Raw genomic sequence first — 21,327 nt, forward strand, 5'->3', positions numbered from 1 at the left:
AGCAGCCATCTGTCCGTCAGAGCTGCAGATTACGAATGCAACCAGAGAGAGAGACACAGAGAGAGAGACACACACAGAGAGAGAGAGAGACATAGAGAGAGAGAGAGAGAGAGGGAGAGAGAGAGAGAGAGAGAGAGAGAGAGGGAGAGAGAGAGAGAGAGAGATAGAGAGAGAGAGAGAGTGAGACACACACAGAGAGAGAGAGAGACATAGAGAGAGAGAGTGAGAAAGAGAGAGAGAGAGAAAGAGAGAGAGACACACACACAGAGAGAGAGAGAGAGAGAGAGAGAGAGAGAGAGAGAGAGAGAGAGATCACTACTCTCTTCGGGAAAGCAGGACTGTAGTAGCACGCATAGGCGGTGCGCTTTAAAGTGGGAAGTTTCGAAAAGGATTCTGTATATATCAGCACCTCCATGTCGGCTCTGCTGGATATTTACACACCGATGCTATGGTTACCTTTATTACGGTAAGACACGTTTACAAAACAACTTTACTGGCTCAACTGATATTGTTTTGATTTGTAACTCAGTCGCTGTGACACGACCGTGTCTTGAGTGACAGACCGAGCGGCGTCTTTCAAGGAGAACGTGGAATTAAAACGAGGAAAACAACGAAAGAGTGAAATATATCAACCTGATCTGTTGTGAAGTTGGTAGCTACCGTTGCAGCTGATATAGTACAGGTTGTACTGTTGTAAAACTGTTCTAAAACCACATCTAAACGTATGGTTTGGATACATGGAAGGGATTGAATTATAAATTATATATTTCCTTCAATACGACAGTTGAATAATAGCCTAGTATTGTGTAGAATGTGTTTTGAGGCTCGGTAAAGGAAGTCCATCATATGGGTAGACCCAGTCGGAATGTGTAACGCTATGCGCTGAGCGCTGCCCCGGGGGTGAACAGAAAACCAGTACGGGCAAATTCACTCCTTACCTCCCCGGAATACACTCCTTCTATACCTCAGGTAGACAATAGACAGGGCTGGTCTGCGGCTCAGCTATTCCAACACGTAGCCTGCCATACACACATTATATATTATGTTCAACGGAAGAATGTGAAGTAGACTACTGTACATAGAGTGGATATGTTGTGGAATTCCTGGTCGCGCTTTAAATGAACGAAATCAAACATCCAACTTCCCTGACGCCCTCAGAGGGGAAATAAAGTCAGTGTGGCTCTACAACTGAAACAATAAAGCATGATGCGTTCAGCCTGTCAATCTGTCAGCGTGTCTGTCAGCTCAACAGTCTTTGTGCATGAGAAAGTGAACATTATAATTAGAGCCAACGGGCACCTTGTCCCGGGAAACATTTGCGGCTGCGTGATGCGCAGTGAATGAGTTATTTGAATGTTATAATGTGGAATGCCCTAAACACAGACAGAGATAGCAGACAATCCCTGAAATGGATAATCCCGCAAATCTGAGGAATAGATGGGATTGGCTATTGCCCTGGCTCGGGTGGTGGTGAAGTGTTAATAAGGGAGAGAGAAGCGGTTCCCTGGTAGTTTGATCGGTCTGACCGGGCCTCCACCGCAGCGTCGGGGTGGTCCTGTGTCTGGTACAGCGCTGTAGGGATTCTACTACTATTCAGACTACAGACCTATACGCATCTGTCAAATACTGGCTTTGATGCAGAGCGCATCTGATTTGAGGAGGACTGGGAATTAAGATGAGTGGTTCAACAGGGCAGAACATGGCCACAGCATAGGCTACACCAGTACAGTACTGCACAGCCTGGCTCTGTGCTACAGTAACCTCACCACAGAGCCAGTAGCTGGTAGGCCTCGGCTACCACACCATGTCCACGTTACTGTAGCCCACACCATGTCATAGTCAACTCAATCATGTTCTCCTCAAATGGTCACTTCCAATCTCTGTGAGGGTTTGTGTTGAAAAATAATTAGATTTACATGTGAAATTTCAATAACAAGTATCAATTCCACACAAAATATTGAAGGCCTAGATTCAATCAGATCAAGAGTTAACTAGCGATAGTAAACACTGGCATAGGGATATTTTGGTGGTGTTGAGGTTGGAGTTATCCAATTGGTTAACAGCTGCTCTTGGGATCAAGCCACACGCCCACACCCCTCCCACTCGCGTTAGAAAGTGTAGGCAGGCTATTTAAGCAATAAGGCCGATGACGTGTGGTATGTGGTCAACATAACACAATGCGGAGTCCCTGGACACAGCCTTAGCCATGGCATACTGACCATATACCCCTGAGGTGCCTTATTGCTGTTATAAACTGGTAACTAGCATAATTAGACCAGTAAATAGTATGTTTTTTTATACCAATGGTATATGGTGTAATGTACCACGGCTTTCAGCCAATCAGCATTCAGGGCTTGAACCACCCATGATGATGTCTATGATCCCAATCAAATCAAAGTGTATTTGTCACGTGCCCCGAATACAACAGTGAAATGCTTACTGACACTGGAGCACTGGTTACTTACAGGCTCTAACCAACAGTGCGGAAAAATGTGTGTGTGTGTGTGTGTGTGTGTGTGTGTGTGTGTGTGTGTGTGTGTGTGTGTGTGTGTGTGTGTGTGTGTGTGTGTGTGTGTGTGTGTGTGTGTGTGTGTGTGTGTGTGTGTGTGTGTGTGTGTGTGTGTGTGTGTGCGTGTGTGTGTGTGTGTGTGTAGGTAAGTAAAGAAATAAAACAACAGTGAAAAGACATTTGAAAATAAGAGTAGCAATGCTACAGACAGACACCTGTTAGTCAGGCTGATTGAGGTAGTATGTACATGTAGGTATCGTTAAAGTGATTATGCATATATGATGAACAGAGAGTAGCAGTAGTGTAAAAGAGGGGTTGGTGGGTGGGACACAATGCAGATAGCTCGGTTAGCCAATGTGCGGGAGCACTGGTTGGTCAGGCCAATTGAGGTAGTATGTACATGAATGTATAGTTAAAGTGACTATGCGTCTATGATAAACAGAGAGTGGCAGCGGTGTAAAAGAGGGGTTGGGGGGCACACAATGCAAATAGTCCGGGTAGCCATTTGATTACCTGTTCAGGAGTCTTATGACTTGGGGGTAAAAACTGTTGAGAAGCCTTTTTGTCCTAGACTTGGCACTCCGGTACCGCTTGCCATGCGGTAGTAGAGAGAACAGTCTATGACTGGGGTGGCTGGGGTCTTTGACAATTTTTAGGGCCTTCCTCTGACACCGCCTGGTGTAGAGGTCCTGGATGGCATGCAGCTTTGCCCCAGTGATGTACTACCCTCTGTAGTGCCTTGCGGTCGGACACCGAGCAATTGCCGTACCAGGCAGTGATGCAACCGTTCAGGATGCTCTCGATGTTGCAGCTGTAGAACCTTTTGAGGATCTCAGGACCCATGCCAAATCTTTTTAGTTTCCTGAGGGGGAATAGGTTTTTGTAGTGCCCTCTTCACTACTGTATTGGTGTGTTTGGACCGTTCTAGTTTGTTGGTGATGTGGACATCAAGGAAATTGAAGCTCTCGACCTGCTCCACTACAGCCCCGTCATTGAGAATGGGGACGTGCTCGGTCCTCCTTTGCCTGTAGTCCACAATCATCTCCTTAGTCTTGGTTACGTTGAGGGATAGGTTGTTATTCTGGCACCACCCGGCCAGGTTTCTGAGGTGGTGGTGGTGTAGATTACATCACATTCTGATGTAATAATGAGGATGTCTGTGATCCTAATGGAGGTGTAGATTACATCACATTCTGATGTAATAATGAGGATGTCTATTATCCTAATGGAGGTGTAGATTACATCACATTCTGATGTAATAATGAGGATGTCTATTATCCTAATGGAGGTGTAGATTACATCACATTCTGATGTAATAATGAGGATGTCTATTATCCTAATGGAGGTGTAGATTACATCACATTCCAGTGTTGCACTTGAAAACAAGGCTGCATGGGATTTCTGAGAGGCCATCCAATGGGCAATGTCCGCTTTAGGTCCCCATGTGTCGACAATACGCAATACCAACACAGGCTCTCCTCAGGGATGTGTTTTGTCTCCACTCCACCACCAACAGTCTCTCCTCAGGGATGTGTTTTGTCCCCACTCCACCACCAACACAGTCTCTCCTCAGGGGTGTGTTTTGTCTCCACTCCACCACCAACACAGTCTCTCCTCAGGGATGTGTTTTGTCTCCACTCCACCACCAACAGTCTCTCCTCAGGAATGTGTTTTGTCTCCACTCCTGTACATCTTGTACACTAATAGTTGTACTAGTTCCCATCCTGGCCGACACCTCGTTAAGTTTGCTGATGACACTGCCTTGATCAGCCTGTTGTATGATGACGAGGAACATCATGGCCCGGTCCTAGATGACTTTGTATAGTGGTGTGAGGAATCACACTTGGTCCTCAATACCAACAAGACCAAAGAGATGTGCATAGACTTCAGGAAGCGTACAACACCTGCCTCTGCAACATCTATCAGAGGTCAGAATATAGAAATTGTAGAGGAATACAAATACCTGGGTGTCGTCTTGGACAATAAGCTTCAGTGGAGTAAATGTACAGACCTGATCTACAAAAAGAGCCAACAGAGACTGTACTTTCTCAAAAAGCTGGGGTATTTTAATATAGACTGTACTATACTGACTGTGTTTTACAAATCTTTCATTGAGAGTATTTTAACTTTTTGTATTGTTTGTTGGTTTGGCAATGCCACTGTCAGCCAGAGAAATATGCTGAAAAGGATTATCACCACAGCAAGCAAGATACTGGGAGTCCAACAGACAGGCCTGGATGAGATCTTTAAGGTCAGGGCCCTCCCCAAGGTACTTGGAGTCTAACAGACAGGCCTGGATGAGATCTTTAAGGTCAGGGCCCTCCCCAAGGTACTTGGAGTCAAACAGACAGGCCTGGATGAGATATTTAAGGTCAGGGCCCTCCCCAAGGTACTTGGAGTCTAACAGACAGGCCTGGATGAGATCTTTAAGGTCAGGGCCCTCAGCAAGGTACTTGGAGCCAAACAGACAGGCCTGGATGAGATCTTTAAGGTCAGGGCCCTCCCCAAGGTACTTGGAGTCTAACAGACAGGCCTGGATGAGATCTTTAAGGTCAGGGCCCTCTCCAAGGTACTTGGAGTCAAACAGACAGACCTGGATGAGATCTTTAAGGTCAGGGCCCTCTGCAAGGTACTTGGAGTCAAACAGACAGACCTGGATGAGATCTTTAAGGTCAGGACCCTCTCCAAGGTACTTGGAGTCAAACAGACAGGCCTGGATGAGATCTTTAAGGTCAGGGCCCTTCCCAAGGTACTTGGAGTCAAACAGACAGGCCTGGGTGAGATCTTTAAGGTCAGGGCCCTCAGCAAGGTACTTGGAGTCAAACAGACAGGCCTGGATGAGATCTTTAAGGTCAGGGCCCTCCCCAAGGTACTTGGAGTCAAACAGACAGACTTGGATGAGATCTTTAAGGCCAGGACCCTCCCCAAGGTACTTGGAGTCAAACAGACAGGCCTGGATGAGATCTTTAAGGTCAGAGCCCTCAGCAAGGTACTAGGAGTCAAACAGACAGACCTGGATGAGATCTTTAAGGTCAGGACCCTCCCCAAGGTACTTGGAGTCAAACAGACAGACCTGGATGAGATCTTTAAGGTCAGGGCCCTCTGCAAGGTACTAGGAGTCAAACAGACAGACCTGGATGATATCTTTAAGGTCAGGACCCTCTGCAAGGTACTTGGAGTCAAACAGACAGACCTGGATGAGATCTTTAAGGTCAGGGCCCTCAGCAAGGCTCAAAAAATAATTTTAGACCCAAGCCACCCTCTGTACCTGGACTTTGAACTACTCCCCTCTGGGTGCAGGTATAGGACACCCCTCAGCAGGAAAAACACAAATAGACAATAATTTGTGCCAGGTGTGATATCCTTCCTATATAGCTCGGGCTAATGTTCCTATCGACTCAGTAAGGCCAGCAGGTTAATGTTCCTATAGACCCAGTAAGGTCAGCAGGCTAATGTTCCTATCGACTCAGTAAGGCCAGCAGGCTAATGTTCCTATAGACCCAGTAAGGCCAGCAGGCTAATGTTCCTATAGACCCAGTAAGACCAGCAGGTTAATGTTCCTATAGACTCAGTAAGACCAGCAGGCTAATGTTCCTATAGACCCAGTAAGGCCAGCAGGTTAATGTTCCTATAGACTCAGTAAGGCCAGCAGGTTAATGTTCCTATAGACCCAGTAAGGCCAGCAGGCTAATGTTCCTATAGACTCAGTAATGCCAGCAGGCTAATGTTCCTATAGACTCAGTAAGGCCAGCAGGCTAATGTTCCTATAGACTCAGTAAGGCCAGCAGGCTAATGTTCCTATAGACTCAGTAAGGCCAGCAGGCTAATGTTCCTATCGACTCAGTAAGGCCAGCAGGCTAATGTTCCTATAGACCCAGTAAGACCAGCAGGATAATGTTCCTATAGACTCAGTAAGGCCAGCAGGCTAATGTTCCTATCGACTCAGTAAGGCCAGCAGGCTAATGTTCCTATAGACTCAGTAAGGCCAGCAGGCTAATGTTCCTATAGACCCAGTAAGACCAGCAGGATAATGTTCCTATAGACTCAGTAAGACCAGCAGGATAATGTTCCTATAGACTCAGTAAGAACAGCAGGCTAATGTTCCTATAGACCCAGTAAGACCAGCAGGTTAATGTTCCTATAGACTCAGTAAGACCAGCAGGCTAATGTTCCTATAGACCCAGTAAGGCCAGCAGGCTAATGTTCCTATAGACCCAGTAAGGCCAGCAGGCTAGTCTTTAAAAACATGTTTTATTGGTATGTAACTGTTATGAAAGTTGTTTTGTCAATTTTGTTTTGTATTTAAACTTTAAACGTGTACATGACACTGCAACAACATTTCCCCATGGGGACAATGAAGTCAGTCAGTAAGGATGCTTTAGGTATAAAGCTGGGAGCTACTTGTGGATTTGACAGGTCTAAGGCAGTTTCTTCCACCTCAGAGACCGTCAAAACAACCCCTATGCGGATGTTGGCTAAAGCGGGTCTGATTGAATAGAGCCCTACGTTATCTTCAAATGGCAAAATGGAATTCAATTTACCAAACTATGTGACAGGAGAGGAACTTTGAAGAGAGGGTGGTATGTAATGTCAAACGCAGCTCATGTGACCTACTGTACCAGAAACCATGAACCATAAGCTCTCTGTGAAGTTTACACTAACAACTTTATTAGTATTGCAGCAGTAGACTGACTGGCCTGGTCCCAGATCTGTTTGTATTGTAGCAGTAGACTGACTAGCTTGGTCCCAGATCTGTTTGTATTGTAGCAGTAGACTGACTAGCCTGGTCCCAGATCTGTTTGTATTGTAGCAGTAGACTGACTAGCCTGGTCCCAGATCTGTTTGTATTGCAGCAGTAGACTGACTAGCCTGGTCCCAGATCTGTTTGTATTGTAGCAGTAGACTGACTAGCCTGGTCCCAGATCTGTTTGTATTGCAGCAGTAGACTCACTAGCCTGGTCCCAGATCTGTTTGTGATCTTGCCAACTCCATGGCTGTCAACGTCACTAATGTCACTGTAAAGTCAAACATGACAGTTCCATGTGTATTGGGCAAGAGAGCAGAACCAGCTTGGCACCAGAACCAGGCTATTGTAGTGGGCATACCTGGCCAAGGCCCAGTCCCAACGGTTTACACACTAATAGGACCATGTGGACATACTTATGGACATCTAGAGACTCCACAGAAACATGTCTCTACATATTGTACCATATAGGGACACAGTTATACCCTCATACTGCTGTGGGTGTCAGTGTGTCCTGAGGTGCAGAACAGAGCAGAGCAGGGAAACATCATGTGGTATGAAGGTGAATGACCACATATTTATGCAGCCCCATCACATGACGCCCCAGAACAGAGAACAATCACAGTGAGGACATAAGGAGGCTGACTTGGTGATTATATCTGTAGAAGAAACTCTATAGTATAGATATGGACATTATATCTATAGTGTAGATATGTACATTATATCAGTAGAAGAAACTCTATAGTATAGATATGGACATTATATCTGTAGTGTAGATATGGACATTATATCTGTAGTGTAGATATGGACATTATATCTGTAGTGTAGATATGGACATTATATCTGTAGTGTAGATATGGACATTATATCTGTAGTGTTGATATGGACATTATATCTATATAATAATCTCTGTAGTGTAGATATGGACATTATATCTGTAGTGTAGATATGGACATTATATCTGTAGTGTAGATATGGACATTATATCTGTAGTGTAGATATGGACATTATATCTGTAGTGTAGATATGGACATTATATCTGTAGTGTAGATATGGACACTATATCTATATAATAATCTCTGTAGTGTATATATGGACATTATATCTGTAGTGTAGATATGGACATTATATCTGTAGTGTAGATATGGACATTATATCTGTAGTGTAGATATGGACATTATATCTATAGTGTAGATATGGACATTATATCTGTAGTGTAGATATGGACATTATATCTATAGTGTAGATATGGACATTATATCTGTAGTGTTGATATGGACATTATATCTATAGTGTAGATATGGACATTATATCTGTAGTGTAGATATGGACATTATATCTGTAGTGTAGATATGGACATTATATCTGTAGTGTAGATATGGACATTATATCTATAGTGTAGATATGGACATTATATCTGTAGTGTTGATATGGACATTATATCTATAGTGTAGATATGGACATTATATCTGTAGTGTAGATATGGACATTATATCTATATAATATTCTCTGTAGTGTAGATATGGACATTATATCTATAGTGTAGATATGGACATTATATCTGTAGTGTTGATATGGACATTATATCTATAGTGTAGATATGGACATTATATCTGTAGTGTTGATATGGACATTATATCTATAGTGTAGATATGGACATTATATCTATAGTGTAGATATGGACATTATATCTATAGTGTAGATATGGACATTATATCTGTAGTGTATATATGGACATTATATCTGTAGTGTAGATATGGACATTATATCTATAGTGTAGATATGGACATTATATCTATAGTGTAGATATGGACATTATATCTGTAGTGTAGATATGGACATTATATCTATAGTGTATATATGGACACTATATCTATATAATAATCTCTGTAGTGTATATATGGACATTATATCTGTAGTGTAGATATGGACATTATATCTGTAGTGTAGATATGGACATTATATCTGTAGTGTAGATATGGACATTATATCTGTAGTGTAGATATGGACATTATATCTATAGTGTAGATATGGACATTATATCTGTAGTGTAGATATGGACATTATATCTATATAATAATCTCTGTAGTGTAGATATGGACATTATATCTGTAGTGTAGATATGGACATTATATCTGTAGTGTAGATATGGACATTATATCTGTAGTGTTGATATGGACATTATATCTATATTGTAGATATGGACATTATATCTATAGTGTAGATATGGACATTATATCTGTAGTGTAGATATGGACATTATATCTATAGTGTAGATATGGACATTATATCTGTAGTGTAGATATGGACATTATATCTGTAGTGTAGATATGGACATTATATCTGTAGTGTAGATATGGACATTATATCTATAGTGTAGATATGGACATTATATCTGTAGTGTAGATATGGACATTATATCTGTAGTGTAGATATGGACATTATATCTGTAGTGTAGATATGGACATTATATCTGTAGTGTAGATATGGACATTATATCTATAGTGTAGATATGGACATTATATCTGTAGTATAGATATGGACATTATATCTATAGTGTAGATATGGACACTATATCTATATAATAATATCTGTAGTGTAGATATGGACATTATATCTGTAGTGTAGATATGGACATTATATCTGTAGTGTAGATATGGACATTATATCTGTAGTGTAGATATGTACATTATATATGTAGTGTAGATATGGACATTATATCTGTAGTGTAGATATGGACATTATATCTGTAGTGTAGATATGGACATTATATCTATAGTGTAGATATGGACATTATATCTGTAGTGTAGATATGGACATTATATATGTAGTGTAGATATGGACATTATATCTGTAGTGTAGATATGGACATTATATCTGTAGTGTAGATATGGACATTATATCTATAGTGTTGATATGGACATTATATCTGTAGTGTAGATATGGACATTATATCTATATAATAATCTCTGTAGTGTAGACATGGACATTATATCTGTAGTGTAGATATGGACATTATATCTGTAGTGTAGATATGGACATTATATCTATAGTGTAGATATGGACATTATATCTGTAGTGTAGATATGGACATTATATCTGTAGTGTAGATATGGACATTATATCTGTAGTGTAGATATGGACATTATATCTGTAGTGTAGATATGGACATTATATCTGTAGTGTAGATATGGACATTATATCTGTAGTGTAGATATGGACATTATATCTGTAGTGTAGATATGGACATTATATATGTAGTGTAGATATGGACATTATATCTGTAGTGTAGATATGGACATTATATCTATAGTGTAGATATGGACATTATATCTATATAATAATCTCTGTAGTGTAGACATGGACATTATATCTGTAGTGTAGATATGGACATTATGTCTGTAGTGTAGATATGGACATTATATCTGTAGTGTAGATATGGACATTATGTCTGTAGTGTAGATATGTACATTATATCTATAGTGTTGATATGGACATTATATCTGTAGTATAGATATGGACATTATATCTGTAGTGTAGATATGTACATTATATCTGTAGTGTAGATATGGACATTATATCTATATAATAATCTCTGTAGTGTAGATATGGACATTATATCTGTAGTATAGATATGGACATTATATCTGTAGTGTAGACATGGACATTATATCTGTAGTGTAGATATGGACATTATATCTCTATAATAATCTCTGTGATTGTGTTCTACTTCAGTAGAGTGAAGGATATGGACAATGTATCTCTGTAGTGTAGATAGACTGACTGTAGGGATGGTGATTGTGTTCTACTACAGTAGAGTGAAGGATATGGACAATGTATCTCTGTAGTGTAGATAGACTGACTATAGGGATGGTGATTGTGTTCTACTTCAGCAGAGTGAAGGATATGGACAATGTATCTCTGTAGTGTAGATAGACTGACTATAGGGATGGTGATTGTGTTCTACTTCAGCAGAGTGAAGGATATGGACAATGTATCTCTGTAGTGTAGATAGACTGACTGTAGATGGTGGTTGTTTTCTACTACAGTAGAGTAAAGGTCAGTCCAGTACAGGCAGGCTTAGCTGAATGAACAACAAAGGCTGAATGCAATAGAACATTTTACGAGATCGTTTGGGGAATGGCCTCGCCTCCAACGGAAGATCCTCAGAGCCAGATGATGTGATGACAGGTACACCTATGAGCGTGAACATTACGTAAGTGGTCAGGTGGGGGCTCTCATAGTGATTTTTGCGCAAAAGAGAGAGTCGGCCGTTGTTCCTCCCGGTCCTATTGAAAAGCCAACTGTCCCTGTTGATATATTATCGAATAGATATTTGAAAAACACCTTGAGGATTGATTATAAAAAACGTTTGCCATGTTTCTGTCGACATTATGGATATAATTTCGAATTTTTGTCTGCGTTGTCGTGACCGCTATTTCCGGTGGATTCCTGGGCATAACGCACCAAACTTACGGAGGTATTTGGATATAAAAAATATCTTTATGGAACGAAAGGAATATTTGCTGTCTAACTGGGAGTCTCGTGAGTGAAAACATCCGAAGATCATCAAAGGTTAATTTGATTGCTTTTCTGATTTTCGTGACCAAGCTTCCTGATGCTAAGTGTACATAATGCTATGCTAGGCTATCGATAAACTTACACAAATGCTTGTATTGCTTTCGCTGTAAGCATAATTTCAAAATCTGAGACGACAGGATGATTAACAAAAGGCTAAGCTGTGTTTCGCTATATTTCACTTGTGATTTCATGAATATGAATATTTTCTAGTAATATTTTTTGACTGTTGCACTATGCTATTCAGCGTTGCTGATGACAAATATACCGGATCCAGGATGGGTAGTTCTAAGAGGTTGTTTAAGGTTGTTATAGCTGGTGGTTGTGGGAAGGTGGTGGAGAAAAACAGCAGGTGAGAGAACGAGGGTAAATTAACATATCAATACATCCCAACATTAATGCCCATTGGTTGAGAGAGAAGGCCCATTGGTTGAGAGAGAGAAAGCCCATTGGTTAAGAGAGAGAAGGCCCATTGGTTGAAGGCCCATTGGTTGAGAAAGAGAAAGCCCATTGGTTAAGAGAGAGAAGGCCCATTGGCTAAGAGAGAGAAGACCCATTGGTTGAGAGAAGGCCCATTGGTTGAGAGAGAGGAAAGTGATAATTGCAACAGTGAGCCCACAGGTTAAACAACGTGAGGAATGTGCAGTATTGTGCCGTGCTTAAAGGCGATAAGTTAAATAGGTGAACGGCATTCCACACATGGGGACCGATTCCGACTGTTAGGCCTTTCCTACACACTTGGCACTAGTTGGTATTCAGACTGACCTTATGAAGGTGTGTGTGTAAACTTCTCACTAGTTTGGTATTCAGACTGACCTTATGAAGGTGTGTGTGTAAACTTCTCACTAGTTTGGTATTCAGACTGACCTTATGAAGGTGTGTGAACTTCTCACTAGTTTGGTATTCAGACTGACCTTATGAAGGTGTGTGTGTGTAAACTTCTCACTAGTTGGTATTCAGACTGACCTTATGAAGGTGTGTGTGTGTGTAAACTTCTCAGTAGTTGGTATTCAGACTGACCTTATGAAGGTGTGTGTGTGTAAACTTCTCACTAGTTGGTATTCAGACTGACCTTATGAAGGTGTGTGTGTGTAAACTTCTCACTAGTTGGTATTCAGACTGACCTTATGAAGGTGTGTGTGTGTAAACTTCTCACTAGTTTGGTATTCAGACTGACCTTATGAAGGTGTGTATGTGTAAACTTCTCACTAGTTGGTATTCAGACTGACCTTATGAAGGTGTGTGTGTGTGAACTTCTCACTAGTTGGTATTCAGACTTACCTTATGAAGGTGTGTGTGTGAACTTCTCACTAGTTGGTATTCAGACTGACCTTATGAAGGTGTGTGTGTGAACTTCTCACTAGTTGGTATTCAGACTGACCTTATGAAGGTGTGTGTGTGAACTTCTCACTAGTTGGTATTCAGACTGACCTTATGAAGGTGTGTGTGTAAACTTCTCACTAGTTTGGTATTCAGACTGACCTTATGAAGGTGTTTGTGTGAACTTCTCACTAGTTTGGTATTCAGACTGACCTTATGAAGGTGTGTGTGTAAACTTCTCACTAGTTGGTATTCAGACTGACCTTATGAAGGTGTGTGTGTAAACTTCTCACTAGTTGGTATTCAGACTAGAGGTCGACCGATTAATCGGAATGGCCGATTAATTAGGGCCGATTTCTAGTTTTCATAGCAATCGGAAATCGATATTTTTGGACACCGATTTGGCCGATTTTTTTTATTATATATATATTTTTTTACACCTTTATTTGTCCTTTATTTAACTCGGCAAGTCAGTTAAGAACACATTCTTATTTTCAATGACGGCCTGGGAACAGTGGGTTAACTGCCTTCTTCAGGGGCAGAATGACAGATTTTCACCTTGTCAGCTCGGGGATTCAATCTTGCAACCTTACAGTTAACTAGTCCAATGCTCTAACCACCTGCCTTACATTGCACTCCACGAGGAGCCTGCCTGTTACGTGAATGCAGTAAGAAGCCACGGTGAGTTGCTAGCTAGCATTAAACTTATCTTATAAAAAACAATCAATCAATCAATCATAATCACTAGTTAACTACACATGGTTGATGATATTACTAGTTTATCTAGCGTGTCCTGCGATGCATATAATCGATGCGGTGCGTATTCGTGAAAAAGGACTGTCGTTGCTCCAATGTGTACCGAACCATAAACATCAATGCCTTTCTTAAAATCAATACACAGAAGTATATATTTTTAAACCTGCATATTTAGCTAAAAGAAATCCAGGTTAGCAGGCAATATTAACCAGGTGAAATTGTGTCACTTCTCTTGCGTTCATTGCACGCAGAGTCAGAGTATATGCAACAGTTTGGGCCGCCTAATTTGCCAGAATTTTACGTAATTATGACATAACATTGAAGGTTGTGCAATGTAACAGGAATATTTAGACTGATGGATGCCACCCGTTAGATAAAATACCGAACGGTTCCGTATTTCACTGAAATAATAAACGTTTTGTTTTCAAAATGATAGTTTCCGGATTCGATCATATTAATGACCTAAGGCCCGTATTTCTGTGTGTCATTATGTTATAATTAAGTCTATGATTTGATAGAGCAGTCTGACTGAGCGATGGTAGGCAGCAGCAGGCTTGTAAGCATTCATTCAAACAGCACTTTAGTGCGTTTTGCCAGCAGCCCTTTGCTGTGCTTCAAGCATTGAGCTGTTTATGACTTCAAGCCTATTAACTCCCGAGATGAGGCTGGTGTAACCAATGTGAAATGGCTAGCTAGTTAGCGGGGTGCGTTTCAAACGTCACTCGCTCTGAGACTTGGAGTAGTTATTCCCCTTGCTCTGCATGGGTAACGCTGCTTTGAGGGTGGCTGTTGTTGTTGTGTTCCTGGTTCGAGCCTAGGTAGCACTGGCAATGCTGAAGTGCCTATAAGAACATCCAATAGTCAAAGGTATATGAAATACAAATGGTATAGTGAGAAATAGTCCTATAATTCCTGTAATAACTACAACCTAAAACTTCTTACCTGGGAATATTGAAGTCTCATGTTAAAAGGAACCACCAGCTTTCATATGTTCTCATGTTCTGAGCAAGGAACTGAAACGTTAGCTTTTTTACATGGCACATATTGCACTTTTACTTTCTTCTCCAACACTTTGTTTTTGCATTATTTAAACCAAATTGAACATGTTTCATTATTTATTTGTGGCTAAATAGATTTTATTGATGTATTAGATTAAGTTAAAATAAGTGTTAATTCAGTATTGTTGTAATTGTCATTATTGCAAATTAATTTAACAAAATCGGCCCATTAATCGGTATCGGCTTTTTTAGTCCTCCAATAACCGGTATCGGTATCTGCGCTGGAAAATCATAATCGGTCGAATTCAGACTGACCTTATGAAGGTGTGTGTGTAAACTTCTCACTAGTTTAGTATTCAGACTGACCTTATGAAGGTGTGTGTGTGAACTTCTCACTAGTTTGGTATTCAGACTGACCTTATGAAGGTGTGTGTGTAAACTTCTCAATAGTTTGGTATTCAGACTGACCTTATGAAGGTGTGTGTGTAAACTTCTCACTAGTTGGTATTCAGACTGACCTTATGAAGGTGTGTGTGTGAACTTCTCAGTAGTTGGTATTCAGACTGACCTTATGAAGGTGTGTGTGTGTGTAAACTTCTCACTAGTTTGGTATTCAGACTGACCTTATGAAGGTGTGTGTGTGTAAACTTCTCACTAGTTTGGTATTCAGACTGACCTTATGAAGGTGTGTGTGTGTAAACTTCTCACTAGTTGGTATTCAGACTGACCTTATGAAGGTGTGTGTGTGTAAACTTCTCACTAGTTTGGTATTCAGACTGACCTTATGAAGGTGTGTGTGTGTAAACTTCTCACTAGTTTGGTATTCAGACTGACCTTATGAAGGTGTGTGTGTGTAAACTTCTCACTAATTTGGTATTCAGACTGACCTTATGAAGGTGTGTAACGGGCTTTGCAGGCATAGTTCCCTCTGAATAAATGTAATTCAACTGCCGAAAACCCTTGTTTTCTTGTGCAGTTTTCAGTCAATACGGATTTCAGTACATTTATGTTAAGCCATCCTTTTAAATACAGTGTGCCTTAAATTAGAATTCTGTCGACAGACGTACATGGACAGAACATGTTCAGAATGTAGGGACGTACATGGACAGAATGGGTTCAGAATGTAGGGACGTACATGGACATGGACAGAACCGGTTCAGAATATAGGGACGTCCACGGACAGAACAGGTTCAGAATATAGGGACGTACATGGACAGAACAGGTTCAGAATATAGGGACGGCCATGGACATGGACAGAACAGGTTCAGAATATAGGGACGTACATGGACAGAACGGGTTCAGAATATAGGGACGTACACGGACAGAATGGGTTCAGAATACAGGGACGTACATGGACAGAATGGGTTCAGAATGTAGGGACGTCCATGGACAGAACAGGTTCAGAATATAGGGACGTACATGGACAGAACAGGTTCAGAATATAGGGACGGCCATGGACATGGACAGAACAGGTTCAGAATATAGGGACGTACATTGACAGAACAGGTTCAGAATATAAGGACGTACATGGACAGAACAGGTTCAGAATATAGGGACGTACACGGACAGAATGGGTTCAGAATACAGGGACGTCCATGGACAGAACATGTTCAGAATGTAGGGACGTACATGGACAGAACAGGTTCAGAATATAGGGACGTCCATGGACAGAACAGGTTCAGAATATAGGGACGTACATGGACAGAACAGGTTCAGAATATAGGGACGTACATGGACAGAATGGGTTCAGAATATAGGGACGTACATGGACAGAATGGGTTCAGAATATAGGGACGGACATGGACATAGACAAAACGGGTTCAGAATATAGGGACGTACATGGACAGAACAGGTTCAGAATATAGGGACGTACATGGACAGAATGGGTTCAGAATATAGGGACGTACATGGACAGAATGGGTTCAGAATATAGGGACGGACATGGACATAGACAAAACGGGTTCAGAATATAGGGACGTACATGGACAGAATAGGTTCAGAATATAGGGACGTACATGGACAGAATGGGTTCAGAATATAGGGACGTACATGGACAGAATGGGTTCAGAATATAGGGACGTACATGGACAGAATGGGTTCAGAATATAGGGACGGACATGGACATAGACAGAACGGATTCAGAATATAGGGACGTACATGGACAGAACAGGTTCAGAATGTAGGGACGTACATGGACAGAACAGGTTCAGAATATAGGGACGTACATGGACAGAATGGGTTCAGAATATAGGGACGTACATGGACAGAACAGGTTCAGAATATAGGGACGGACATGGACAGAATGGGTTCAGAATATAGGGACGGACATGGACATAGACAAAACGGGTTCAGAATATAGGGACGTACATGGACAGAACAGGTTCAGAATATAGGGACGTACATGGACAGAACAGGTTCAGAATATAGGGACGGACATGGACATAGACAGAACAGGTTCAGAATGCAGGGACGTACATGGACAGAACAGGTTCAGAATATAGGGACGGACATGGACAGAATGGGTTCAGAATATAGGGACGGACATGGACATAGACAGAACGGGTTCAGAATATAGGGACGTACACGGACAGAACAGGTTCAGAATATAGGGACGTACATGGACAGAACAGGTTCAGAATATAGGGACGTACATGGACAGAACAGGTTCAGAATATAGGGACGTACATGGACAGAACAGGTTCAGAATATAGGGACGTACATGGACAGAACAGGTTCAGAATATAGGGACGTACATGGACAGAACATGTTCAGAATGTAGGGACGTACATGGACAGAACAGGTTCAGAATATAGGGACGTACATGGACAGAATGGGTTCAGAATATAGGGACGGACATGGACATAGACAGAACGGGTTCAGAATATAGGGACGTACATGGACAGAACGGGTTCAGAATATAGGGACGTACACGGACAGAACAGGTTCAGAATATAGGGACGTACATGGACAGAACAGGTTCAGAATATAGGGACGTCCATGGACATGGACAGAACAGGTTCAGAATATAGGGACGTCCATGGACAGAACAGGTTCAGAATATAGGGACGTACATGGACAGAATGGGTTCAGAATATAGGGACGTACATGGACAGAACAGGTTCAGAATATAGGGATTAATGGACAGAACAGGTTCAGAATATAGGGACGTACATGGACAGAACAGGTTCAGAATATAGGGATTAATGGACAGAACAGGTTCAGAATATAGGGATTAATGGACAGAACAGGTTCAGAATATAGGGACGTACATGGACAGAACAGGTTCACAATATAGGGACGTACATGGACAGAACAGGTTCAGAATATAGGGATTAATGGACAGAACAGGTTCAGAATATAGGGATTAATGGACAGAACAGGTTCAGAATATAGGGACGGACATGGACAGAACAGGTTCAGAATATAGGGACGGACATGGACAGAACAGGTTCAGAATATAGGGATCAATGAAACAAAGACATCTATGTTTCCATCTCTGTTTTTGCACCAACTGGTAGATTTACTCTGCATTTCTAGATTATTTAGGAACATTTTGGGGTTCTGAAAGTATGTATGAATCATTAATGTTTGGGAGAACCTTTACTCACATAATATATTGATGAGTGTTAAATACAGCAGTTTGAATCATCCTGAGAGTTGTCATGTTCAAATTCAATCCACAAAATATTGGAAGGTGAATAAAAGTGTATAGTAGGGGTTGAACAGTTAAACAGTAGTCCTATAAATCTACCCTGATCCTCACTAATCATGGAACTGTAATAGGGGTTAAACAGTAGTCCTGATCCTCACTAATCATGGCACTGTAATAGGGGTTAAACAGTAGTCATATAAATCTACCCTGATCCTCACTAATCATGGCACTATAATAGTCCTATAAATCTACCCTGATCCTCACTAATCATGGCACTATAATAGGGGTTGAACAGTAGTCCTATAAACCTACCCTGATCCTCACTAATTATGGCACTGTAATAGGGGTTAAACAGTAGTCCTATAAATCTACCCTGATCCTCACTAATCATGGCACTATAATAGTCCTATAAATCTACCCTGATCCTCACTAATCATGGCACTATAATAGGGGTTGAACAGTAGTCCTATAAATCTACCCTGATCCTCACTAATCATGGCACTATAATAGGGGTTAAACAGTAGTCCTATAAATCTACCCTGATCCTCACTAATCATGGCACTATAATAGTCCTATAAATCTACCCTGATCCTCACTAATCATGGCACTATAATAGTCCTATAAATCTACCCGGATCCTCACTAATTATGGCACTATAATAGGGGTTAAACAGTAGTCCTATAAATCTACCCTGATCCTCACTAATCATGGCACTATAATAGTCCTATAAATCTACCCTGATCCTCACTAATCATGGCACTATAATAGGGGTTGAACAGTAGTCCTATAAATCTACCCTGATCCTCACTAATCATGGCACTATAATAGGGGTTAAACAGTAGTCCTATAAATCTACCCTGATCCTCACTAATCATGGCACTATAATAGTCCTATAAATCTACCCTGATCCTCACTAATCATGGCACTATAATAGTCCTATAAATCTACCCGGATCCTCACTAATCATGGCACTATAATAGTCCTATAAATCTACCCTGATCCTCACTAATCATGGCACTATAATAGTCCTATAAATCTACCCGGATCCTCACTAATCATGGCACTATAATAGTCCTATAAATCTACCCGGATCCTCACTAATCATGGCACTATAATAGTCCTATAAATCTACCCTGATCCTCACTAATCATGGCACTATAATAGTCCTATAAATCTACCCGGATCCTCACTAATCATGGCACTATAATAGTCCTATAAATCTACCCTGATCCTCACTAATCATGGAACTGTAATAGGGGTTACACAGTAGTCCTATAAATCTACCCTGATCCTCACTAATTATGGCACTATAATAGGGGTTAAACAGTAGTCCTATAAATCTACCCTGATCCTCACTAATCATGGAACTGTAATAGGGGTTAAACAGTAGTCCTGATCCTCACTAATCATGGAACTGTAATAGGGGTTAAACAGTAGTCCTATAAATCTACCCTGATACTCACTAATCATGGCACTGTAATAGGGGTTAAACAGTAGTCCTATAAATCTACCCTGATCCTCACTAATCATGGCACTATAATAGTCCTATAAATCTACCCTGATCCTCACTAATCATGGAACTGTAATAGGGGTTAAACAGTAGTCCTATAAATCTACCCTGATCCTCACTAATCATGGAACTGTAATAGGGGTTAAACAGTAGTCATATAAATCTACCCTGATCCTCACTAATCATGGAACTGTAATAGGGGTTAAACAGTAGTCCTGATCCTCACTAATCATGGCACTATAATAGTCCTATAACTCTACCCTGATCCTCACTAATCATGGAACTGTAATAGGGGTTGACCAGTAGTCCTATAAATCTACCCTGATCCTCACTAATCATGGCACTATAATAGGGGTTAAACAGTAGTCCTATAAATCTACCCTGATCCTCACTAATCATGGAACTGTAATAGGGGTTAAACAGTAGTCCTGATCCTCACTAATCATGGCACTATAATAGTCCTATAAATCTACCCGGATCCTCACTAATCATGGCACTATAATAGTCCTATAAATCTACCCTGCTCCTCACTAATCATGGCACTATAATAGGGGTTAAACAGTAGTCCTATAAATCTACCCTGATCCTCACTAATCATGGCACTATAATAGGGGTTAAACAGTAGTCCTATAAATCTACCCTGATCCTCACTAATCATGGAACTGTAATAGGGGTTAAACAGTAGTCCTGATCCTCACTAATCATGGCACTATAATAGTCCTATAAATCTACCCTGATCCTCACTAATCATGGCACTATAATAGTCCTATAAATCTACCCTGATCCTCACTAATCATGGCACTATAATAGTCCTATAAATCTACCCTGATCCTCACTAATCATGGCACTGTAATAGGGGTTAAACAGTAGTCCTGATCCTCACTAATCATAGAACTGTAATAGGGGTTAAACAGTAGTCCTATAAATCTACCCTGATCCTCACTAATCATGGAACTGTAATAGGGGTTAAACAGTAGTCCTGATCCTCACTAATCATGGCACTATAATAGGGGTTAAACAGTAGTCATATAAATCTACCCTGATCCTCACTAATCATGGCACTGTAATAGGGGTTAAACAGTAGTCCTGATCCTCACTAATCATAGAACTGTAATAGGGGTTAAACAGTAGTCCTGATCCTCACTAATCATGGCACTATAATAGGGGTTAAACAGTAGTCATATAAATCTACCCTGATCCTCACTAATCATGGCACTGTAATAGGGGTTAAACAGTAGTCCTATAACTCTACCCTGATCC

The 21,327-nt window shown here is 41.0% G+C and overlaps 1 protein-coding gene across 1 annotated transcript in view; it reads left to right on the forward strand.

The window, feature by feature from the left end:
• Nucleotides 1-218: 218 nt before the first annotated feature.
• The window catches only part of ntf3 (neurotrophin 3), a 111,331-nt gene continuing 90,222 nt past the window's right edge, over nucleotides 219-21,327 (forward strand). Inside the window, exon 1 of the mRNA XM_036972737.2 lies at nucleotides 219-466. Coding sequence (XP_036828632.1) covers nucleotides 449-466 — 18 coding nt within the window. The 5' untranslated portion in view covers nucleotides 219-448. The remainder of the gene's footprint in view (nucleotides 467-21,327) is intronic.

The sequence above is a fragment of the Oncorhynchus mykiss genome, chromosome 15, assembly GCF_057628025.1.
Source record: "Oncorhynchus mykiss isolate SJ-2025 chromosome 15, ASM5762802v1, whole genome shotgun sequence".
Lineage (NCBI taxonomy): Eukaryota > Metazoa > Chordata > Actinopteri > Salmoniformes > Salmonidae > Oncorhynchus > Oncorhynchus mykiss.